At 40.0% G+C, this 26585-nt stretch overlaps 2 protein-coding genes across 3 annotated transcripts in view; one reads left to right on the plus strand and one right to left on the minus strand.

Annotated features, from left to right (window-relative positions):
- The window catches only part of rtn4rl1b (reticulon 4 receptor-like 1b), a 176208-nt gene extending 169818 nt beyond the window's left edge, over positions 1-6390 (minus strand). Inside the window, exon 1 of the mRNA XM_079392060.1 lies at positions 5615-6390. Coding sequence (XP_079248186.1) covers positions 5615-5627 — 13 coding nt within the window. The 5' untranslated portion in view covers positions 5628-6390. The remainder of the gene's footprint in view (positions 1-5614) is intronic.
- Positions 6391-8427: 2037 nt separating this feature from the next.
- LOC306853979 (2-(3-amino-3-carboxypropyl)histidine synthase subunit 1-like) overlaps positions 8428-26585 on the plus strand; it is a gene marked incomplete at its 5' end in the record, with an annotated part of 127722 nt that continues 109564 nt past the window's right edge. Inside the window, 2 exons of one of the 2 annotated variants that reach the window (XM_079391722.1) lie at positions 8428-8524; positions 10897-11046. In XM_079391722.1, the coding sequence (XP_079247848.1) occupies positions 8428-8524; positions 10897-11046 (247 nt within the window). The remainder of the gene's footprint in view (positions 8525-10896; positions 11047-26585) is intronic. The other variant, XM_079391723.1, reaches the window with a different exon arrangement.

The raw sequence follows: 26585 nt of genomic DNA on the forward strand, positions 1-26585 counted from the left end.
AATTTACGTGTTTCCCTGATGATTATCCAGTTCCTCAGCCAACGCCATCCACATGTCATGTGTTAGTAGTGCAATGTGACAGATGCCAGCCAAAGCCTGTCGGGAGGACAGCATCCCTGTCTTAGGACTCACTGGTCATGGCACTATGGGAATGAAAGCATCTCTCAGGTGGGTCTGTCAATGGAGCATTGGAACGCTTTGGACGACTGTCAACGCTGTTGCTCGGTAATATCCTTTCAGGGCATCATGCACTTTTTCTCTGAAGGGGCACCAGTGATAATTCTGGCTTACTAACTGCCCTAGGCCAGATAAGACATGACCAAAGAAACAACTTACCTGTTTTTAAAAAAAAAAGTTTACAATTTAAAATAAATATTTTCTCTTTAACGTATTTAAAAAATGAATTATTGTAATGGCAAAGCTGCATTTTCAGCAGCAGCCCTCAGTGTCACAAGATCCTTCAGAAATCATGTTTGTGGAAACAAAATCTGATTTTATTTGAATACAAATTTCTAAAGAAAAGTATTTCTTGAAAATAGAAATCTTGTTTACTGTCTCACTGTCACTTTTGATCAGTTTGAATTGTCATTGCTCAATAAAAGTATTAATTTCTTTAGTTTTAAATTTAATAATAATTTAAATGTATTTATTGTTCTTTTTTATCTCACCGACTGCAAACTTTTAAACTGCAGGGTAGCCTATATTTTGGGTTTATATACACTATATCCTGTTCTATAGTTGCATTAAATATTATATAAAATGTAATTTTTATGTAACATTAAGCTGAATTTAAAAAAAAAATCCAATCTACTTTGAATAAACTTTTTTGTATTAAATAAATCCAAAATATATCAGTATTATGTATGTGGTTTTCTATGTGACCTAGTTTTCCCCATTCTGTTTAATTAGTCATTCAGTACACTTGTTGCCTTAACTATCTCATTAGTTCCCTTTGTTTGGTTCATGCTTTATAAGTCCTCAGTTCTCCCTTAGTCTTGGTCCGTTCTCGTCTATGTTATGTTGGTTTACTTGCCTGTCTTCTGGATTTGCTAATTCAAATACCTTTTTGTTTATCTTTGTTGTCTTTGTGCTATTGTGCCTCACCAACCCGTGACAATCTGATGGTATGTGGCTTAGTTGAAAAAAGATGATACCTCCCTTTCTTTCTACTCTACTCATCTCCTAACATCAACGGACCTTACGTTGACATTGACCTTTCCACCGCAATTAGCCACTTAATCAGAAATTAATTATTAATATTAACAAAACCAACAGGGCTTAGGGTTGTTTGTCTCTCTTACCTCATTATCATCCACTAATGACCAAGCCAGCATCTAATTTCCACTCCAAAGACAGAGGAGAGATATTTGTGCTGAGATTTCAGGTGTTGGTAAAGGGCATTTAGAGATGCCACATGCTACGCTGGAGACTTCCTCCCTTCTGGACACCACAGCAGCCAGAAAATGTGTATTTAATTGTAGTTTGTGTATGAATGATGAGTTAATGAGAACATTGTTGCAAGATGAAATGTCAGCTACAAGCATCCGGATTGCAAACTCATTCCGTCTAAACCATTACAATGTACTGCCATCAGTCTAATACCAGTGGAAGTCAGCCTTATGGAGAAGAAAAACAAAACACTGGGTTCAAATGTTCATGTGGGAACAAACCAAGCAGATAATATATGAATAAAACATCCATCCTTGTCCAAACCAAATGCATACTGTGCTTGGTTTGAACTGGTCAAAAGGTGCATAAAGATGAGGACATAAGTAGAGAATGACTCTCATTAAAATACCACTTCCTGAGCTACTAATTACTTATAATTACAGAAAGCTGGAATAAGAATTTATCTCCCTTGAGACGGGGTAGGATGACAGGCAATGGCGCTTGCTGGCCTCTACGCTCATCCTTTTGTCATTCAGTGAGTGTCCTTCAGGAAATGAGCTGTTTGGCATGCAGAGAGGTCTGAGACATGTCTCATAACTGTGTGGAAATTGAAGTCCAGTGATGTTATCAGAGCCTGTATATTACTACTTAAAACTACCAAATTACACTGAGCTCAAAAAATGTGTTTTACTTAAAGGGATAGTTCACCCAAAAATGAAAATTCTGTCATTAATTACTCGCTCTCATGCCATTCCAAACGTGTAAAACCTTCGTTCATCTTTGGAACACAAATTAAGAAATTTTGATGAAATTTGAGAGCTTTCTGACGCTGCATAGGCAGCAGCGCAACTACCAAGTTCAAGACCTAGAAAGGTAGTAAGGACATCATTAAAATAGTCCATGTGACATCAGTGGTTCAACTGTTTTATGAAGCTATGAGAATATTTTTTGTGAGCAAAGAGAAAAAAAAAAGACTACTAGATTCAACAATTCTTCCCTTGTATTCTTCTCTTATAACCACTGATATCATGAATTATTTTAACCATGTTTGGGCTCTTGGATTTCATAAAAAATATCTTAATTTGTGTTTTGAAGATGAACAAAGGACTTATATGAGTGACTAATTTATGACAGAATTTTCATTTTTGGGTGAACTATTCCTTTAAGATGAGTTCCTAAAATGCAAGTTTGATCAAAGCATGTTTCATCACCCAGCTAAAAAAAATTATTAATTAAAACTTTTTTTTTTTTTTCCCCAGTTTATTGTAAAGTGACAGTTATAAGTAAGCTATCACAAACAGGCTCAACCAGCAGTGTGCATTTTGACTTAACAAAGGTGAGTCTTTCAGAAACCTGTTTGAAAACAGTCATTATGTTTGGTGCTGGAAATTACACTATCAGGCTTTTACAAATAATAAGGGGTATCCTGTAGCCCAAATAACAGTAATGAGCAGGTGCAGGCTGGAAAGGTTGTCTCTAGTTACTCTGTATTTCAGTCTGAGAGTGTTTGTGGTGATGAGTGAAGGTCTCAGAAATGGGGAATATGAGCAGCTGTGCAGGAGAGTTGTGTCAGGCCACAGGTGTTCCCACTTTTGCTTACCAACTGCCGCTCTCCTTTCCCATCCATCTGCCCATAACAACGCTGTCTAGGATCACGTCTGAATACGTCTGGATCATAGCTAATCCACAAAAGAGTTATTTCTCTCATTTCATTGCAGAGGTTTTGCAGGGAAAATCTTTCTGGTTCAATTGCAGGTGTGGGTTGTGCCTGATGTTTTGAGCAGAAACAAACTGGATCCATTCGAGCACAGAATATATTTGTCACCGGATGTAGATTTCCGGGCCTGACAACGTTTCAAGGCTGAATTTTAAAACGAGGCCATTCTCTATACTGATAACTCAGCACAACAAACCAATTATGGTCTGAAGCACTGCTTTCAGATAAGTGTCGCATCATATATACATGTTTCAATTTAAATGCCTGTCAGAAATTGTGAAGTGCAAGCAAAAGATAGAAAGAAACGGAGACAGAGAAACAGGAGGCAGTCTAAGAGATGGGCAGGATAAGTGTGGCTGCACTTTTTTTTCCTTTTTTTTTTTTTTCTTAAAACAGCCAAGACCAAAACATGCCTGTGTGTGTTTAAGTGAGTTTGGCAGGAAATTGAGGAAGAAATTTCAGGAAATTGGACCTCTTACTAGCAGAAACAGCACAGCCCTGCTGAGACTGGCACATAGGACACTGTCACACAACCAGATAGCCCAGACGTTTCTGGAAAATGTCATACTAGTGCATAGCATCTGATAAATTCAGTATCTTCTCACTCTTCTCTATTTATGCACCATAGACACAACAGAGAGCTGCAGAATTTTTCGTAATTTCTGATGCACTCTGAAGTGAAAGGCCAATTAATACCCAACAGAGCAAAGAAACCTCATTAGCCTAAAAGCAACTCTTCTGACTTCTGAAACAAAGTGTGACAAACATGCAAAAGAAAATTAAAATCAGGAAGGGGGCCAACACTTTTTCACACCACTGTATATACACACACACACACAACTGTTTTCAACATTGATAAGATGTTTTTGAGCAGCAAATCAGCATATTAGAAGTATTTATGAAGGCTCAATAATATTTTATTATTGATCCTTCATACATTTTTATGAAGGATCAATAATCCTTATGTGTTTTTGATCAAACAAATGCATCTTTGGTGAGCATATGAAATTTTACTGAGCCCAGACTTTTGAATGGTAGTTTATATATATATAATATTCATAAAACTTTTCATCTGCACTTACAACTCTACTGACTACTATTACAACTATAATATAATCAAATAAACAAATACAGTGTGTCCCAAAATATGCGGGATCAAATATCTCCAAAAAGATACTGCAAAACCACACTGTAGCGGTGTACTTTGAGGTAAATGAAAATCAGATCCAAATCAGTTCAAAACCAACCCACTGTTCTCATATCTGCACCACAGGCTCCTCACAGGCATTCATAACGGGTCTTTAGTGTGCTGTGAGAGGCTTGATAGGTGTGTTTTGTTCCTACGTCAAGTCTATTGAAATAACAATTGCCTCTGCATTAAGCTTTGGGCCTCCTCCGAGGAAATTCGGTTTTCAAGACTGACTCACTATTGTTATGCAGTCAGCAACCTGAGAGCTTGAGCGTCTGTGATAGTGCCATGCAAAAGGTCTAGAGACGGTTAAATGTGCAGCAAATGGGGCAAGAGAAATGTCCTAGTAAACACTGGGCAGTAAGATCATATTTATGATCCGTTTAACCACGTATGATTTGATCTAGTGCAGTGGCTGTCAATTCTGATCCTGGCACTGCACATTTTAGATGTCTCCCTTATCTGACACACCCTGCTCAGGTCCTGGAGACTCTAGTAATGAGCTGATGGTGTGTTAAATAAGGTTCAACTGGTACTCCAGGTCCAGGACTGACAACCACCGATCTAGTGAAAACAAACTGACAAGTCTTTGCAATAATCTGCAGGTCATTCAAGTGTCTCCCACTGACAGCTTTAGCACTAACCAGTTAATCTATCGATTTACTATTCACTCCTTACACTTCATCATTTCATCATAAACATTGTCCATAAATAAATGTGACAGACCGTCTGAGCCAAAGCTGTTTAAGCCACCAAGAGAAATATATCGGAGCCAGGCAGACAGCACAATGTTTTCTGATGAAAAACTGAATATTTTAAACACATCTGCTTTACGCTGAGCTTACCCGGGGGTAGACACACATGATTCTGGGAAAATGATCATGAATGAGAGCTGTAACAACTTAACAGCCTGCTATACATAAACATTCAAAACCAACTGCAACAAGCATTTTTGTTGTTATATATGTATATAAAACCTGTGTCATTTTCCATTTCAAACAGCTTAAAAAAACTATTAAAAATTGTATAAAAATAACACTTTATAATTGTTGCATAACTGCAACAAGCATCTTTATAATAAAAACAATTTTCAAGGAAGAAAAACTCAAATAGAACAAAATGAATAAAAATAAATGTATTTTTAAGTATTTATCATTTATTTAAAATAAACCTAGCATGCTGTGATTCCACACAAGATTATATTTATTCTCATTTTTATATATATATAAAAAAAAAATTAAGTATAAAAATTCTTCAAATCAAAATGCAACTTATGTCTATTTAGAACAGCAGGAATAAAAGTTGTAAATTGCACTTACCACGTTTAAACATGTTGGATATGGTTAATTCTCTGTCTGTCCACTCAGGTTCATTTATTCTTGTATTCCAGACTTCACACTCTCAGTAAGATGCCAGGCGATCTATCAAACGTTGTCTGATTTAATCAGAATACATAAATGTATGTAGGCTACTCCTATAGCTCAGATGAGACTTCTCGCTGAATTTCAATTTGGCTGATTTATTGCAGTGCCGATGTCCATTTCATCCTGTGTGGTCTCGAGCAAATATTTGACTAGATGCAATTGAGAGCAGTCCGAAAGGAGAGGAACACATTCTGCAGTATTAATTGTTATCCGGTGAATAGATTAAGCGGGGGCACCTGGTGGTGTAGTTCAGGTCTCGGCGACCCCCACGAAGCAAGCAATATTGTATATGTTATCCAGAAAAGCACTAAAAGCTCTTATTGCCAGATACTGATGCGTCTGAAAGTAGGTTATCCCTCTAAAACACAGATTGTTGGGGAAAATCAGCAGATGCTCCTCAATCCGAGCCGCGGCAACTCTGGTGTCGGTCTCTCGCGCACTCTTCAGAGAGACTCTACGCCGAACTATGGGGAGGTGTCCCGCCGCCTCCATACAAAATCTCCAAAAATCCAGCTTCTTGAAAGCATTTCTTCCAGATATCTCGGGTCTCGGGACACGGGCAAATCACACGTATGAGCGTTACACCTTCACATGTCGTGCGCGGTGAGTGAGTGGCGGAATGGACAGATGATGCGCTCCAGCTGAGAGATGCGCGTGCCTGTGATGCCTCTGAGCTGATGGGGCTCTCAATCCACTTATGGACTGTTGTTTTCTCTCTCTCCCTCCCCAAAATAATCTGACACTACCATGTGTTGGTTTAGTGGTTGACATATTCTATGTGTGGAGCTCTCTCTTTCTCTCTCTCTCTGTGTGTGTGTGTCTTGCTTTTCTCCCCTACTGTCTCTAGTAGGCTGGCAGACCTTGAATACAACCTTGCTTTGCTGTTAAAAAGAATATAGTCTATATATATATTTATATATATATGTATATGTATATGTATATTTATATGTATATATATATATATATAAGCTAAATCGCAATATTATTCATTCTGAATTAAACTATTTTTTTTTTTGCCAGTGCTACTAGAAGGAATGTTTTGTCAAATAAACAAAATGTGTTTCGTAATATGTAAATTAACTCAATTTAGGAGGAGGAGCTAAATCAAATTGAGGTAAAAGACAAAGGGGGTGGGTAACGCATGCTAAAAGGAGTATTTTTGAAATAACCTAATAAAATAAATTGTGTGTAAAGACATGCATATGGCTATCATCTTTATTAAAGATGTATTATTTTATTTCTTTATTTTTTTCTGGCCTCTTTCACCTCTGTGTAGTTTTTACTTGCATCTGAGACACAGGAACGCTTCCACTGATCCATTCACTGTGAAGGAGACTGGTGACTCAAGCTATAGCACTTCTGTCTCCATTCACAGGCAGATACACACCAGGCGACAGAGCACAGATGGAGATGAGGAGTCATGAAAGACTCTTTATAAATTTGATTAATGAGGAGACTGCAGGCTATGAGAATGACAACTGCACCTAAGCAACACTTTTCATGTTTAGAAAGCTTGATTTTATTAGATGCTGTAGATTTGTATTTTTTTACTAAGAAAAATGACACACAGTAATTAATTAAAAAGTCCTATTTTAGTTTCAGACTATGGATATAGGCTAATGGGGGGGGGGGGGGGGGGGGTGGCTGTCATTACCTTTTGATATGATCTTTATGAGTTTGTGAAAAATGTTTCAGAGCTTACTAAAGTACTTACTAAAACTAAATAGAAAGTCTGAAACTCTTTGCCTCTCTGTCTCAAAATATTTATTATTTTAGTGTATTTTTATTTGATGTGTTTTTTGTACTTATATTGATTTGTGCTCCTTGTGTCTTTTTATGTACAATTTGCATAAAAAAACAAAACAAAAAAACTTTTTAAATGATAGACCTTTGTACCATATTTACCCCTAAAGGGTACATAGTAAAACCTCATGGGTAGGCTACATGTTATTTCCTAAAGTATATTATAAATATTAGTATGGTATAGGCTACATATAAATATTTTAATAATTATGAAAAGATTTTGATTTTACTTTGTTTTAATTTGATAAGTTTACATAATGCAAACATTTGAGATTTGGGAAATAAATTTAAGATTTCAGAACAAAACAATTAATTTTTTTCACTAAATTTGCATTCCATTTTAAAAGGTATTGAACTGAAAATGTTTCACTTCATGTTTACACATCTAAGAAAAAGGTACAAAGCTGTCACTAGACTGGTACCCAAAGGTACAAAAACTAAAGCTATACATCTTTGCATCTTATTTTAGGCTACTACTAAACGGTACATAAATATAGCCTACATATTAGTACTTTAAGTAGGCTATTATTACCTAATAATAGTACCTTTTGTAAAGCCTCAGTGACAGTTTGTACCTTTTTTTTCCCTGAGAAAAACCTAAAGAGAAACATTTTCAGTTAACTTAAATTACTTTTTAAACCTGAACCACGACTCTAATCATAGAAAGGAGGGTAATGGCTGCTTAATTAATAAATACTTTTCTCACTCAGCATAAATGGTGTTTGACACATGTAAATACATATCTGCTTTTTTATTATTTTAGGAAGAGATCCCTTCCAATGGGATCAAATTAGCATCTTGGGGCCTTGGCATAAAATGTTTGAAAACTTTTTCCTTGCGTCTCTCATACATCGCTCATATCGATGGCATCGACACTTGATTTGCTCACATCAGCTCTGTGTTCGATGTGTAATGCCTGTTTCACTCCACGTGCACTTGTTTGGGAAAAGATGGCGGCTCCCTCTAGCGAAATTGAAGTGGTCGCTGCGAAAAAAACAAATGGTGAGTATTAATAGTTAGATTCTTTCAATACTTCATCGTGTTTGTGATGTCTGTCAGCTATAAAATCCAGATCGGGTTTTAAAAGTAACATCGCGATAAATCTGCAGGCACTAATTTTGTCTGATGCTGTGTGAAATATACGATGCCTTATAAGATATTGCTGCACTATGTTAGTACTCCAGAAGTGTTCAGAAATATTATTATGTGATCGAAACTGTAGTATGTGTACATGCAGATACATATTAACACCGGGGCTAGTTGTCACAAAGGGACGTTGTGAAAAAGGTTAAATATCTGTTTCTGTAAGTTAAAATGTTAAAATGTGTTATTTAGCAGTAGTTTTGTATTTTTGTTTCATACACCACAAACTATTCATTATATAAACTTTAGTTTATGTTGCTCAACAGAGAAATTTTGTTTTTTTCTGTATAAGGTAATATACACAAAATATTGTTGCCTAATAACTGTTAAAGATAAAATGTGTGACACACCTTGTCCCCATAGATGTGTAAATGCAATTAATGTGTTTTTATGTGGTCTCTGAATATATGGTACCATGGTTTTTCAAATGCTTATTAAACATTAAACAATGCTCATGCTAAACATTTGTTTGAAGTTATATATCACAATTCAATTCTGCACAATTGTAAAACTGTAATAGAGTTGTTCTACACACACGTATGTACACTGGTTGGCTGTAATTAGAAAATAGTTTCAACTTTTGACATCAGTGCTATTTTAGTCTGTAAATTTAAGAGAACTTCAGTGTTTGTTTAAGCTTTACTGACCATGAGATGGTGCAGCATCACTTGGCTGCATTGGGCTTGTGAGGAATGATTGTTTCGTGTATTCCCATCAATCCTGCTGCTCTCAGATCACATGTCTGTCCTCTTCTTACTCCCACCCATCTTCCTGTCCTCAGCATTTTCAAACTCACTGCAGATATGTAAGCATTCAGTCTCTTGCTTGCTGTGATGTCTGGCAGAAAATGGGAATTATTTTAAGGAGAATATTATAATGATTGTAATATTTGTTGTTTTCTGTCATCTATAGTTTATCATATATTTTAATAAAAATGTATAGACCCCTTTTATACACCCCATTTAACCTTTATTTAAATGCCTCTTTTTGGCACAATACTAATACTGTTTTTTATATATATATATATAAATAAATAAATAGATAATGATGCTACATTTATTCATTACATTATGTAATTTTTTGCTTAAATATCCCCATTAACTTTGTAGATGAGCTTTACTTGACTCTTTTCTTTTCTTCAAACAGTGACTTTCTCTTTGCCAGTATTCCTACTTGTAAAACACCCGAACCACTTCTCCGTGCATAGTCATTTACTTTTTGAAGCTAGCTTGCTCCAAGTAGATTTAGTGTGCCATACATTTTCTATTTCTTAATTATTGATTAAGTAATACTCCCAGAGATATTGAATAAGTTGGAAATATTCCATCTAACCCCTGCCTTGTCCTTTTCAATGAACTTTTCTTGAAGCTATTTAGAGTGGTGTTTTTCTTCATTGTGTAAGTACTATTAATTGGACCTTGAAGTATTTATATTACAATCAATTGAAAGCCATTGTCTATATGCATATTATTTCCACTTAACAATTTATCTGACTTCTAAAACCAAGAGACTACAATTGGGGATCATTTGGGTGCATTTTCTTGTTAATCAGTGGAAAAATATACTACTGTGATTCAGTTCTGGCTGTAAAATGTTTTTTATTTATTTTTTTGCAGGTACTTATTTTTTTGCAGGTACTTATTATTTTTTTTACATGTACTTATTAACATTTTTAATATTTTTAAAGAAGTCTCTTATGCTCACCAATGCTGCATTTATTTAATAAAAAATACAGTAATATTGCAAAATATTAATGCAATTTAAAATATTTTGTTTTTGAATATATTTTAGAATGTAGTAAAAGGATAAAAACTGGAGTAATGGCTGCTGAGAAATTTCATAAGCATTAAAAATCTTAATTATTCCTAACTTTTGACTGGTAGTGTAGGAATAGCCATTCACTAAACTATAGCCAGAACTTACATTACAGATGGCCTGTCTGTCATAGACTTCAAAAATAAATGGACATCGCTGACAGGCTCATTCTGCTGATGACTGACCTCTCAGCAGCTGTTCTGACGGCGCACTGATTGATTGTGTGATGATTCATTTTGTATCTGAGAAAAGAGTGCATGGGCTTTCCTTGTCTTATTATATAGACTGTAGCCCAATCAATTTTTAGTTTGTAATTGCACATACTGTATTGCACAATGTTGTCTTTATGGACACTTGAGTTCAGTAATGCGTAAAGCAAACTTAAATGAAGTGAATTAACTGTCTTTTTGATGTAGTGCGAGGTCTGAGGAGAGTGGCCAATCAGATTCCTGATGAGATCCTCAAAGATCCAGAGCTCAACGAGGCCATTAAGGCTTTGCCAGCTAACTACAATTTTGAGATCCACAAAACAATATGGAGGGTGCGACAAGCCAAAGCCAAGAGAGGTGAGTACAAAAATCGTTTTGTTGAAAAAGTTAATAAAATGGTAAAACTACAGTGCTTTGTCATGCATTTAAGGTTGTGTTGAGCTATTTACTTTAGATATAATTTTTCTAAAGTGTGTGAATAAACTTTTGATTTGCTGCCTACTTCAACAAAAGGGACAACACTGTATATATTGTAGGTGGCTGCAAAATGGTTATGTGTTATATTTTTTGTTATTAGGCTTAAAGTTTCAGTTCCAGAACATTAGTCATTCTGATTGTCTTTCTATAGAGAATTAAATTGCCTTAAAGTTCATCTCTGTTTGCAGGATAATGCAGTAGCATTACATAATGTATGTCTTGAGCTCATTGTTTTTATGAGAGCATACAGGCTGCATTATATAGATTATTGTTCTTCACTATTGTGTTATTTTAGTTATATGGACAGAGACAAGCAAACTGAAAAGCAAAATTGCCTTTGAGGTTTCCACAGGCATAATTTAAGATGTGGTCTTTTTGCCGTTCCCTGGAACAAAGTGTAAGCTTTAAAATGACTGCAGAGGGCTACTTTAAATCAGCTGGGAAAATTGGTAAAATTCATGATGACATTTAGAGGCATAATTACCTAATTTTGTCAGGTCTTTGGTTCAGCAAAATGTGCAAGATATAGTTATTAGCTTATTAACCATCAACTGATTCTGCTGAATAACAAGGACGTGTTTGCCACAGTACAGAATGATTTTTATTCTTCAGAGCACAGCATCTTAAAATATTATTTTGGCATTTGATTTTTATTCAGATTTTGCTAACACTTTACATTAAGGCTAAATTTGTTAACTTTGTTCATCCATTATGTATTTAAATGCGTTTCAGAATTTACTTTGGTTAATGTTCATTTCTACATATTATACATTTTAAGCTTTATAAATAGTTAATGTATGTTGAATATACATGAATTAGGAACAAACAATATTATATTGAAAAATAAACATTAACCTAGATTAATAAAAGATGGTTAAAAATTGTTGTTCGTCATTAGCTTATGATGTTTAATGCATTATATGAGGCTGAGGAATTGAAACTATTGTAAAGTGATACTTGATTTCTAACAATTGGTGAAATCTCAATAATATATTCTTTGGAGAAATATGTGATAAATTAAAGTTTCTTGTCGGTTTGTTGTGATGTTTTAATCTGTGTCCACGACGGCCAGTGTTTTGCATCAAAATATGTTATATCCTCTGTAGTGACTTCCATAAGTGTTTTTTGCAAAAATTAGTCAGATTACTCCCCCAGGAAACAACATTTATGGCTTGTTTGAAACCACTCTAATGAGATGTCATACAGCTTCTTAGTGAGATTTTAGCAATTATAAGTGGTCAAGACTTTCCCAGGATCACCCCACGCTATCTCACTATAGCATTTTACTGTAGACTATCCACTTTAATGGAAGAAATTACATCTTATTCTAACGCATGTGCTTTACCTTCTCAAGCTAACCTTGGAGAATTTCATCACGGCATAAGAAAGATGGTGAAATCACAGCAAGCAGCTTGCTAATCCTATTATTAATGCCGTATCATTTATCGTTATGCAAATTTAATCCTCATTTAGTTTGATGCGTCCAATCAAGAGCTGTTTATCTCGCTGTTGATGATGAATTGACTCAGCTTGAAGGCCTTGTCATAAATGCTGTGGCTTAGACTTGTGGGTCTTGATCCAGCAACCCTTTGGCTGTTTTCTTGTTTAGCCTGCGTCCTTAATCTGTCATAACCATTGGGATAGCTGTGAACTGCAAGCCAAAGATGTTATACCAATGACACTGTCCCTGCTGAGTCAAAATAGGCCAGTAGTGCAGTTGTGTGAACATCCAAGATTTGGTTTCAAGAAATGCCATTGATATATGACCTTTTTGGGCTTCGAATTGGGATTTGTCTCTTTAAATCTCACCCGACCGACCTCGTATCCTCTCACTTTGGTCATGCGTCACTGTCTGATGGCAATTCATCCCAAGGGCCTGTTGAAGCATGTCCTCCGTCATTCTAGTGCAGGTGTCAAAGAGCCTTCAGGATGGGTCATTACACAGTAAGATTAAGGAGAGCAAGGCGAGAGGTTGGTTTCAGTATATTTAGATACATGTTCATCATAAGGAATCTGTCTGTAGAGTTCAGACCTACAGCAAAGCCCAATCTTTAATCACAAAAAGGCCTAATAATGCAGCGTAGCCACAAAAACGCCCAATTTCAAGCCTCTATTGATGTGAATGACAACAGACAAGTGTTTAATGTGCTGAATGTGTTAGCAGGTGGCTAGTGCTGAGTACTTTCATGGGGATTGAACAGAATGCTACAGTCTGCTGGGCTCTTTGTTGTAGAGGGTTTTCGTTTTAAAAGCCCTCTATTTCTGGACTCAATGGGCAAAGATCATTTTGACCAGATTCTCTCTCGCTCTTTTTTTTTTTTTTTTTTATACCTTTTCCACATTCTTTCCACCATATTTTCCACCATTATTTTCTTAAATATCCAAAATCAAGCAGTTGCTCTAAATCTTAAAAATTTGTCATGACTCCGTATAGGGCTATAGCTATATATATATATATATATATATATATATATATATATATATATATATACACACACACACACACACAGACACACGTGTGGGCATACATGTATATCTTATGCGCGTGTGTGCATGTTTATGTGGTTTATGAGGACACACATTTGTATAATGACATGGGTATGACAGAGGTATTACAAAATGAAGGTGGTTTATGAGGACACTGCCTATGTCCCCGTAATTCAAAAGGCTTAAAAAACATACTAAATGGTATTTTTTTTTAAAATCTGAAAATGCACAAAGTCTCCTGTGAGGGCTAAGTTTAGGTGTAGGGTTGGTGTAGGGCAATGGCACACACAGTTTGTTCAGTATAAAATCCGTTACGCCTATGGAGAGTCCCCATAAACCACAAAAACCAACATGTGTGTGTGTGTTTGTGTGCGCATGCATGCATGTCTTATGACACTGCCGTTCAAAACTTTGGGATCAGTAAGATTTTTTATGTTTTTTAATGGAGTTCAAGGCTTGTGCTCATCAAGGTTGTTTATTTGATCAAAAAAACAGAAAAACAGTAATACTGTGAGATGTTAATGCAGTTTCTAATATTGGTTTCCTATTTTAATATACTTTATGTGAAGTAATTTGTGACACAGCGATTCATTTTCGTCAGCCATTACTCACATGATGTTTGACCCTTGATCCTTGCATTACTGATCCCAAACTTTTGAACAGCAATGTGCATTTAAAAAAAATAAATATATATAAAACACACACATGCATATTTAAATAAAAAAATAATTTAACACATAATTTCTTTCCATTAAATATATACATTTGTGTCTTCCAAATAAAAGCCTAAACATTTGGTTTAGTGTGATGTATTGACCAAATTGTGAAGTAATGATTTGCACAACGCTGTCATTTTCCGGGAAAACTATGTATAAATTGATTTCTAAAACCTTTATTGATTAGAGCTGGAGGGCCTTGTCTATTTCGCTTGTATGTAGTCCATTTGATGTATTTGCTAAATTGCGTCTGGATTTATTACCTGTGCCTGGTCACTGTGTATTCTGTGTAATATTAGATCTGTATCAAATATTCTTGCGCTGTAGCATCAGCACAGACTTCATCTACTTTCATTTCCTGCTATGACAAGGAGAACTTTATATAATGATAAGGATGCTTGTGTAACAGATGTAATGTGTTATGCTGTAATGTTCTCTTGACTGTAGTCTACAGGATGAGAACAGTGAGTCTCGCCTGATATATAGACAGTTTTCCACACCCCTTTTCCACACTTGTGTATGTGTATATATATATATCTATCTATCTATATATATATATATATATATATATATATATATATCTAACAGTGTTTTGTTGCACATGATGTAGTCATTGCCCTAGAGACCAGCACTTTTCAGAGATACATTTCCTGTCTGCATTGAGAGGTGCATTGGACCCTGTAAACACAACTGTAAATTTTGAGAATGATTCATTCATGGGGCATTGGTAGACATAAACTACATCCTGAGAGTAGTCTACAAATATCAGAATTTGTCTGTTAATTAAAGGATGATATTAAATTATAATATAAAAAAATAAAATAAAAATGGTGATGTATCACAGCTCATTATTTTGCTAAGTGTCTTGTTTAAATATGCACATTTTTTAATGGACCAGGTAAAATCGCAACTTTATATCAGATTCAGAGGATAAATGTTAGAAGTCAAGGTGCATTTTATTCTGTCATTAAATGAACTTTATTTGAACTATATGGCAGTAACATGGCTTCTAGAAGGTCAAGAGGTTTCTTTCCATTGGAAGACAGACAGAAAGCAGCAGCAGTGGTGAGGTGTGCCACCCCAAGGAGCTGCTCAGCAACAGATAACTGCTAGAGAACATTTAATAACTGCTAGATAACATTTCATTTTCAATAGGGTTTTGGACCGAACAGAAAGCAGGCAGTGCTTGCCTACATAGTGAAAAATAAAAATACAAAAATGTAATTGAAATGCATTTATTTCATGCTAAGTATACCACAAATACATTTACATATTTATGTAGTTAATAAAAATACCCTCCAGTTGTACTTTTGGTATACTAAACTGGTATGCTTGAAGTCTAAATTGGAACCAATTTTATGCTTAATGCACTTTAATTGTGCGGAAATAGTGCTGAAGTCCAACTAAAGATATACTAAAGTATATTTGATTGTGCTAAAGTGGACTATTGCAAGTATCCTTCAGGTACTCTTTAAATATATATGAAGACTGTTATTATACAGAAATCATGCAATTCTCATGAATAGTGACATTAAAACACATTTTAAGCGTCATATTAAGAAATAAAGTTTAATTATAATTTTTATATCAGTCTCGAGTGATATGTCGACGAAGCCTGCCAGAGCCCGCCAGAATGGGCGGAGCCATCTGGCTATATAAGCGGCCGTTTCGCCATAGGATCCTCAGATTTCTTGTCCTTCAGCGACGACGACTTCGTCTCCTCTGATCCCGGAAGCCTTGCTCGCCGTTGACACGCCTCGCAGCTGGACCTTGATCTGACCTTGATCTGCTCGGCTGATCCGCCACCTTTTCCTCACATCGCATCAGTTCCGGTCCCGTTCGCTGCCACCATCCGGCGATCTACACTCTATCTAAAAGAGCCGGCGTTGTTGCAAATGCCGCGCCATTACTGCGGTTTGTGCAGGTCTCCCCTTCACGCCGATGATGGCCACAGCAAGTGCGTTTCCTGCCTGGGGAAATCCCATGCATGCTCACGGGATCTGATTGTTCTCATTGCGAGAACATCAGTCTCGCCTCTCTGCGCTCGCAGATAGCTATCTTTTCTGAAAGCGTCTCCGCCCCTAGCGCTTTCCCATTTTCTTTGGATCTCAGCGCCTGGTTGAGACCGAGCTCACGTCGGCTCAGACCCCGCGTCAAAGTCTCTTTAAGACAAGTCATGTCACTCGGCGGCCATCTTTGAAACGCCTCTCGGGCATCCAAGTGCAGCTCCTATCTCTTTGAATGGGGAAACATCAAATTCTCCAAAACTGTTCACAAAGCTTACGATTAAATTTCATATTTGAAATCACCAATGAAATCGGACAACAACTGTGTCATGAATGTTGTTTCTTTTGCTCAAATAGCGTTATATAAAGGCTTATTTCTCAGGCTAGATCAGCCAGTGCGCATGCTCAGTGACTGTTTCAATAGCAACCGGGACTTCTAACTGCAGCTGCAATGACGCGCTGACTTTACCGATTAGCGATTGGCTCTTTCATTCAGAAGGTGGGGCTTCCTGCAATTGAGCGGCCATATTTAGTGTTGCATTTTTCCCCATTAAAAACAATACGAGTGACATGTCTTGGGTATTCTATAGTCTTTGCCCCGCGTGCCTCACTCTCGCCACACAGAGGGGTTCCTCCCGTCCTCTTTTCCCAGCCAGACCAGCGTCCCTCTGCCAGCACGAGCGATCTGGTCTCGTTCGGTGGGAGTGACGAAGAGCTGGCCGATGACAGCATGTCATTGGCAGCTTCGGACGCAGAGGAGCTGTCGGGCTCGGTAACTGACCCCGTCCTCCTGCCTTCGTCCGCACCCAGCGCCGCCAAAGCCGGGATGGTTGTGGAACTTATCCGTGTCCTCTCAAAAGCGGCTGAAGAGCTGGGATTGGAGTGGTCTCCACCAGAGGAGCCCTCTCGCAGCCGTCTGGATGAGTGGTTCCTGCCAGGGCACCGTCAGGCCCCTCGCCAGTGATCCTCGCCGTACTTCCCCAAAGTTCACGACAAGCTCACGAGATCATGGCGCTCCCCCTACTCTGCTCGCCCCTGTACTTCCGCTTCATCCGCCCTCGCTATGGTTGACGGCGCTGAAGAAAAGGGGTACGAGAAGATTAGATTAGATTAGATTCAACTTTATTGTCATTGCACATGTAAGGTACAGGGCAACGAAATGCAGTTAGCATCTAACCAGAAGTGCAATAAGCAGAGGTACAGGATATACAGTGCCTATAATATGTTACATATGTACAGAATATACAGATAAGGCAGTAGTACTATGGACATAATTTACAAGTTTTTAAATACTATCAGTATGATATACAGATGGGTGATATGAATATACTATACAGATGGATTGTGCAGTAAATGTATGTACACTATGAGCAAAAACTATGAAAATAATTACAAATGGATATGAATAAGCTATAAATTAAGATATATAAACACTAGTGCAATGAACATTGAAAGTGCATAGAAATAAAAATTTACGGTACATAGTACTCAGTGTGTAGATGTTTTGTTTTTTTAATCGATTTAATGATGGGGAGGGGTGAAGAGTTTGTAGTGGTGTGTGAGGGGGGTATCATTGGGCAGAGTTTAGTAGGGAAACAGCTGTAGGGAAAAAGCTGTTCCTGAGTCTGCTTGTCCTTGTTCGGAGGCTCCTGAAGCGCCTCCCAGAGGGCAGTAAGTTAAACAGTCTATGGTCAGGGTGAGAGGAGTCCTTAAGAATGCCGCGAGCTCGACGTAAACAGCGTTTTCTCTGGACGTCCTCAATGGCAGGGAGTGGTGTCCCTGTGATGCGTTGGGCGGTTTTCACCACCCTCTGTAGTGCCTTGCGGTCAGCAGCTGAGCAGTTCCCATACCAGACTGTGATGCAGTTGGTCAGGATGCTTTCAATTGCACACCGGTAGAAGTTCCGCTGGATGATTGGCGACAGGTGGTTCTTCTTCAGTGTCCTAAGGAAGAAGAGGCGTTGGTGAGCCTTCTTGACTAGGCTGGATGTGTTGGTGGTCCAGGTCAGGTCCTCCGAGATGTGGGTTCCCAGGAACTTGAAGCTGGAAACACGTTCAACAACCATCCCGTTAATGTGGATGGGGTCATGCGTTCCACTTTTCTTCTTCCTGAAGTCCACAATAAGTTCCTTTGTCTTGCTGGTGTTGAGGAGCAGGCTATTGTCAGCACACCATGCAGCCAGGTGCTGTACCTCCTCCCTGTAGGCAGTCTCATCGTTGTCTCTGATGAGGCCAATCACTGTGGTGTCGTCAGCAAACTTGATGATGGAGTTGGATCCATGCACAGGCCTGCAGTCATGGGTGTAGAGGGAGTAGAGAAATGGGCTCAGCACACAGCCCTGTGGTACGCCGGTGTTGAGTGTGATGGTGGTGGAGCAGGTGAGGCCTGACCTAACATGCTGAGGTCTGTTGGTAATAAAGTCCATAATCCAGCTGCAAAGGGAGGTGTTAACACCCAAGTCTCCAAGTTTAGTGGTCAGCTTGGAGGGAATGACGGTGTTGAATGCTGAGCTGAAATCAACAAACAATATCCGTGCATATGTGTTGTTGTTTTCCAGGTGTGTGAGTACCGAGTGCAGTACTGTGCCTACTGCATCCTCAGTGCTTCTATTGCTTCTATAGGCAAATTGGTGTGGGTCCAGTGTGGGTGGGAGGCAGTTCTTGAGGTGTGCCAGGACCAGTCGCTCAAAGCACTTCATAACAATGGGTGTGAGTGCTACGGGGCGGTAGTCATTCAGGCACGTTGGGGAGGAGTGTTTCGGCACTGGCACAATGGATGTGGACTTAAAGCATGTTGGCACCATTGCTTGGGTGAGTGACAGATTGAAAATGTCTGTGAAGACCCCTGCGAGCTGCTCTGCACATGTCCTGAGCACACGTCCAGGAATGCCGTCGGGGCCAGCAGCCTTGTATGCGTTGATCCGGCTCAATGCTGTGCAGACATCTGTGGAGGTGAGTTTGAGGGTCTGATGGTCTCCTGAGAGTGTGATCTTGGTGGCTGTCTCCTTGTTGTTGTTGTCAAAGCGAGCATAAAAGTCATTTAGCTCGTTAAGGAAGGAGACGTCTGTGACCGTTGGAGTGGAGTTGCATGGCTTGTAGTCACTGATGACCTGGATGCCCTGCCACATGCGCCGGGGGTCAGAGTTGGAAAAATGCTCCTCTACCTTTAGCTTGTAGCAGTGCTTGGCCTTCTTGATGCCCCTCTTCAGGTTAGCCCTGGATATGCTGTAGGCCTGAGCGTCATCTGATCTGAAAGCAGTGTTGCGGGCTTTCAGCAAGAGCCGCACTTCCTTGTTCATCCATGGCTTCTGATTAGGGTACGTTGTGATCTGTTTCTCTGTTGTGACACTGTCAATGGAGGTATTGATGTAGTCCAGTACAGAGGTGGTATAGATGTCAATGTCCGTGTGAGAGCCACTGGCAGCCTTAGAAGCAAACATACTCCAGTCCGTGTGTTGAAACTTGTCCTGAAGTACAGACTCTGCTCCCATTGGCCACACTTTGATGGTCTTCACTGATGGCTTCACACGGTTGATGAGGGGTGAATACTTGGGGGTGAGAAACAAAGAAAGGTGATCAGACTGTCCGAGGTGGGGGAGGGGAGTCGCGATGTAAGCACCAGCGATGTTTGTGTAAACATGATCCAAAGTTTTTTCTCCTCTAGTGTGGCAGGAGACATGCTGATGGAATTTGGGGAGCACTGTCTTTAAGTTGGAGTGATTAAAATCACCCACAACAATAAATGCAGCTTCCGGGTGTACAGTCTGTTGTTTACTAATGGCCGCATGCAGTTCGTTCATAGCAAGCTTGGCATTAGTATCTGGGGGAATATAGGCTGCAGTTATGATGGTGGAAGTGAACTCCCGCGGCAGATAGAAAGGTCTACACTTAACCATGAGAAACTCTAGGTTAGGTGAGCAGTGTTTTCCAACAATGTCAGAGTTCGTACACCAAGCTTTGTTTACATAAATGCACAATCCTCCGCCTCTGCCTCCAAGATCTAATCCTCCGCAAGATCCTCCGCCTCCGCCGCCATCTTGGTCTAATAATAAGATGCCTCCTCTGGAGTCAGTGGCTGCGCATCTCTGCCCAGCCACTGCTATCGGCTGGAAGGCAAAGGCCGTCCACCTGTCCAAGCCATGCAGGACCACTTCAGCACTCGCTGGACGCTCCTACGCTTCAGCTGGACAGGCGGCTTCGGTGCTCCACTCTGTGGTGGTCCTCCAGGTCTATCAGGCCAAACTCCTCTCTGCCATGGACGAGTCTGAGCCTGATCCTGCGACTCTCAGGGAGCTGAGAAGTGCAACGGACCTGGCTCTGCGCGCTACCAAGACAACTGCCCAGGTGATAGGGAGGACCATGGCCAACCTGGTGGTGCTCGAGCGCCACCTGTGGCTCATGCTGATGGAAATCAAGGACGCCGACAATGTCCCCTTCCTTGATGCCTCGATTTCCCCCAACGGCCTCTGTGGACCTGTGGTCGAAGAGTTTGCTGAACGCTTCACGGAGGCACATAAGTCGTCACAGGCCATGCGACACTCCCTGCCAAAGCTCTCCAGCTCCGCAGCTGCTTCTAGTCGCCTTAAGTCTATACCGACTCAGCAGCCCGCAAAGTCTGCACCTGCCACCCCGCCCCTCAGCCTGCCAAGACTCAGCAGACACAAGGGCATTCCCGCTCGGCCAGATGCCACCTCTTTCCTAAGCGCCAGGGCCCCAGACCTCAGATAGCATTGGACCCAGCACCTCTGGCGTCTTCCTGATCTGCAGGACAGGAAGAGGAGAGGGTCAAGTCCACCAAACAGCCTCTCTTAAACCTCTTTTCACCCTATTCATCTCTGGATGCAGAGGGAAATGTGTTTGTTGCAAATACAGGGCCCGTACAAGTGCCCAAGCAACCACCCTCTGTGATAGTGGGAAAAATACAAACATTCTGAAAAAGAGAGCAAATTTCCTCTTCCGTTCCTCACGAGTGCCCTTCCCTCATGCAGCTAGTCACTCGGAGAGAGTCAGGCTTCTACAGCCTTTACTTCCTCATCCCCAAAAAGAATGGCGGCCTCCGGCCCATCCTCAATCTCAGATGCCTGAATCACCCCCTCATGAGGAGGTCATACAGGTTGATCACGGTGAAGCAGATCCTCTCGCAGATTCGCACAGGGGACTGGTTCTTTTCTCTGGACCTGAAAGACACATACTTTCACATCCAGATAGCCCCCATCACCTTCGAGGGAGTGGCTTATCAGTACACGGTCCTTCCCTTTGGACTGTCTCTGGCCCCCTGCACTTTTATGAAGTGCATGGATGCAGCTCTTTCCCTTCTAAGACAGATGGGAATCTGCATTCTCAACTACCTCGACAACTGGCTCATTCTGGCCCAGTCAGAGGTGGAGCTACTATCGCACAGAACTCTTTTCCTCAGCCACCTAGAGCGCCTGGGGCTCAGGGTCAATTTCGCCAAGAGCGCGCTGTCCTCCAGCCAGCAGGTATCGTTCCTGGGAACAGTTCTCGACTCAGCTCAGATGAGAGCAGTGGTCGCGCTCGAACGCACTCTGGCCATACAGAAACTCGCGGCCTCCTTCAAGAGCGGCACCACTCGTCCTATCAAAGCGTTTCAGAGGATGCTGGGCCTCATGGCTGCAGCATCGCCAGTGCTACAGCTGGGCCTGCTTCGCATGTGGCCCCTTCAACACTGGTTGAAACCACGGGTTCCACCCCATTCATAGTGTCATGGACACCCACATATCAGGGTGAGGTAGGCCTGTGTAACAGCCTTAGCCCCCTGGAAGAACCCTCGCTGGATAGAGAAAGGCGTGGCCTGGTAATGGCTTGCAGCAGAAAGGTTGTTACGACAGATGCCTCCAACACAGGTTGGGGGGGCGCTGTGCGAAGGCAAACCGACTTTCGGCCATTGGTCGAAAACGGCGAAAGTCTTCCACATTAACTGCTTGGAAAAGCTAGCAGTATGTCGAGCCCACCAGTTCTTCCTGCCAGACCTAATAGGATGCCATGTGCTAATCCTCTCGGACAACATGTCCGTGGTGTCCTATATAAATCGCCAAGGAGGTCTCTCCTTGAAGCGCCTCTTCAGTCTGGTGGAGCGCCTTCTGGAGTGGGCTCAGCTCAACCTGTGCTCGCTGAGAGCAGCACATTTACCAGGCAAACTGAACCAGGGAGCGGATATGTTATCTCGGAGCAATGTCTCCTCTCCTCCACAGTCGCCTACTAGCCTCCCAGAGTGAGTGTTAAAACACCATTTTTGAGGCCAGAGCCCCGTCAACAAGATGCCTCTACGCCCTTAAGTGTCTGTATTCTCTACCTGGTGCCTAGACTTCCTCCTCCTGAAGAGGACCGGCAGTTATCCTTGCTCTGCCCTGTCAGAGCTTTGAGGATTTACTTTGAGCAGTCCGCCTCTTTTAGGCGGACGGAACAGCTCTTTGTTAGCTTCGGTAACCGCACCAAAGGGCATCCGGTCACGGACTCCTAAGAGAGACTCTCTAAGTGGATAGTGGATGCCGTTCCGCTGCCGTACTCTTACTTGGGCCTTCAATACCCCATTGGAGTAAGAGCCCATTCCGCCAGAGGCATCGCCTCATCGTGGGCGTGGTCTGGCGGTGTGTCTATTACAGAGATCTGTGCGGCGGCCGGCTGGGCCTCGCCATCCACATTTGCTAGGTTTTATAACCTGGACGTACTGGCCTTACAGGCTAGAGTCTTCTCTGCTTAACCCTCTAAGCGCCAAAGTCGCAAAATTGCGACAAGACGTCATACTTCATGAAATGGGCTGTAGTTCCTAATCTGGTGTAATGGCTCATTTGTATTCCCTTCCACTAGATGGCAGACATGTAGTACTTCGATTCTAGACCAAAATTGTTTGAGGAAATAGCAGAGTAAGTGAGCTATCGTGTCATTGATGCGGAAGCAATTCAGTTCATAGCGTCTGAGTAAATTGTGAGATTTGTGAGAGAAAATCGCCAAACGGCTAATAAAAAGTTGTACTGTGAGGATGTGTTGCAAATGTCATTCGCCGATTCTGACTCTGAAGGGGAATATTTGCCTTTTGGAAATGACGATCGGCCGTACAAAGCACAGTAAACTATTTCTATAAAATATTGCACTACTGCTATTTTGCATAGAATACATTGTTCTATCAATATTTTGCACACTCATCCAGCTGTATTTATTTATTACCACTGTTCTCACGTTTCTGCTGTTCATAATGTATATAATCCTACATTGCTCTGTTCATAATGTACATACAATCCCTACATTGCATTCCTATTTATATACTGTATATACTCAATACTGTATATAGCAATTCCACTGTACATTCTGTAAATCTCATCTTCATTTACTCTGCACTTATATGTATATAAAACACTATATTCTTGCACTTCTGGTTAGATGCTAACTGCATTTCATTAGCTCTGTACTTGTACTCTGCATAAATGACAATAAAGTTGAATCTAATCTAATCTAATCTAATCTAATGATCGCGCTTCTCCAATGGTGCCATGGTGCCGCGCGCAAGGCGCGATCGTTCACAAAGCACAAACAAGTGATCATTTCAACACTTTGCCCAACGGGGATGGGGGTGGCAGGGGTGGACGTGGTCTTAGTGTCCATAGGAGAGCTGTTGATCTCTGATGATCGGCCAGATTGCGCTGTTTGTTCTGATCGCGCACGCTCTAAGGGCTGCCGGCAGACAGTATAGGTGCAGTTAGTTTGGGGTAGGTCTGTGCGCTTTGCCATACAATGAGAGGTACCATACTCTCAAGAACTATAAACTGTCACATAGATACCTGATTGGACAGATAGCTGGTCAACTGATCAAAAAATAGGCACATGTATTTTACTATGGCACAGTAATATAGTAATAATTTACTACTTTCTCCTGTTTTACTGTTGATTTCCTCTTTTCCTGATCATTTGGAATGAGGATAAAAAGACAAAAAACAACAACAACATGCAAATAAGTTCAAACATCCATTCAATATCTATTATTTCCTGAATATTACTGATGAACTGATCAAAAAGTAGGCTACTGTTCACATGCGTTTTACTACTATATAGTATAGTAATATAGTAATAATTTAGTACTTTCTCCTGTTTTATTGTTGGTTTCCTCTTTTCTGATCATTTGGAATGAGGAGAAAAAGACAAAAAAAAAACAAACAAAAAAATCAAACATCAATTCAATATCTACTATTTCCTAAATATTATGAAATTCAAGAGGGCCGCCCCTGATGACGTCATAATATGCAAATTAGATGAGTATATTTACACCCCACATAAACTTACGGTCATGCCCAACATTTTTCTAATTTACAGTAGATCTCTATCTTTAAGCCATTTCAAGCCACAAGCTTTTGAAATCTTGATGTCAAAATCCAGCATTTTTTCCAAAAAACCCTGGCGCCTAAAGGGTTAAGTGGGCACACACATAGGGGTGTGCGATATGACGATTTTTGATCGTGGACGATAAAAATGTCTCCACGATCTGCTTTTTAAGAAATATCGTAGTATCGCGCTACCGCGCACATTGTCAAATACAGTTCTGGCGCCGCCGTCTCTATATACTGTACAACACGACATACAGCAGTAGAGTTACTCAGACAGGACACTGCACTTATTCGCGATCGCAAAAGTACATTATTTGCATACAAGCCTTGATGGTTAAATGTTTAATTCGCGCGCTGGTCTGGCGTGCGCTTGTTCTGAGCGCATATACACCTGAAGCACGCGCACTAAAACGCCTGTCTAACAGCGCCTGATTACTCAACTAAGTTATATTTTGCGCTAATACTGTCAAAACACACAAGGTTTACATACAGACTGAGTTGGTTATCTCTAAAATGAAAGTAAATAGTTAAGAGAGAAACGGATGCATGCCTGTACTGTATATTAGATGCGTGCAGCTCTTAAAGGGACAGGACACTAAACGTGCTGTCGACTGTCATTAAAGGGATAGTTCACCCTAAAATTTAATTTCTGTCATTATTTACTCAGTGGAAAACCAAACAGTTGCTGGTCCACATTGACTTTGATAGTAGGAAAGAAAAATCCTATGGAAGTCACTGAGGACCAGCAACTGTTTGGTTTTCCACCTTCTTCAAAATAGCATTTATGTTCAGCACAAGAAAGAAACTCATTCCGGTTTAAAACAACTTTTGAGTAAATGATGATATAAAAATACAACATTATGACAGAATTGACAGACAGATGACAGAATATTAATTTGTGGGGGAACTATTCATTTAACGTTAACAAAACAACAAAATGCAAAGAGAAAAATCACTCACTATTCTTGACTGAAAAACTTTAATACAGTTGCTTTAGGAATCAGTCTATCTAGTGTTTTATTTTTATATTTGTTCATTCAATTTCATTGAATGCTCTGCTAAATACACCTATTGTACCTGGAAATAAAGCACTGTTTGTTTTATTTGTATATTATGTGTATTTGTAGTGTGTATCTTTGTTCTTATTTTTTAATAAGAAAAATAAAATAATGACAAAGATTTTTTATCTTCGCCCACTTTGGCCTAAATATCTGCCATGCATCTTTGTCTTTCTAGTTTGGCTGTAATGCTCAGACAACTTGTAAAACCAAAATAGTAAAACTAACAAAGAATCGTGATAAAAATCGTGAATCGTGATATTTCTATAAAAAATCGTGATATGATATTTTTCCCATATCGCCCACCCCTACACACACACTACGTTTACGTTACAATTCTGACGGAGAGCCCTTGACCGTGACGCACTCCAGCTCTCTGGTTGGTTGCTTGCATACTTTCGGTCCTGGAAGTACCGAATATGTAAGAGTCATATGGAACGATCACCCAGGCCGGGTGTAACCTCTATGAGATTAGCCCGTTTTAGCCTTGGAGTATACTATTATGCTTCCCTATGGGCATTGAATGCTTAAGGAGGTATATTGTGCAGTCGTTCTTCTACCATAGCACGGCGTGATTTAATTGAGTTCCCATATGTGCCTTTATCAAGACGCAGTGCAAGTGGAGTATCGACAGGGAACGCACTCGGTTACTGTCGTAACCTCAGTGCGTCTTTATCTAGATGCAGTACTCGTTTATGTTATCTGTTTATGTTACAGTTTTTATTTCTATAGATATTCACAGATTTACAGAAGACAACTTTGAACTATTGTAATATATTTCATAGATGCAGTATGATACTTTAAAGTTTGATAATTT

The sequence above is a fragment of the Barbus barbus genome (genome assembly GCF_936440315.1).
Source record: "Barbus barbus genome assembly, chromosome: 34".
Taxonomy (NCBI): domain Eukaryota; kingdom Metazoa; phylum Chordata; class Actinopteri; order Cypriniformes; family Cyprinidae; genus Barbus; species Barbus barbus.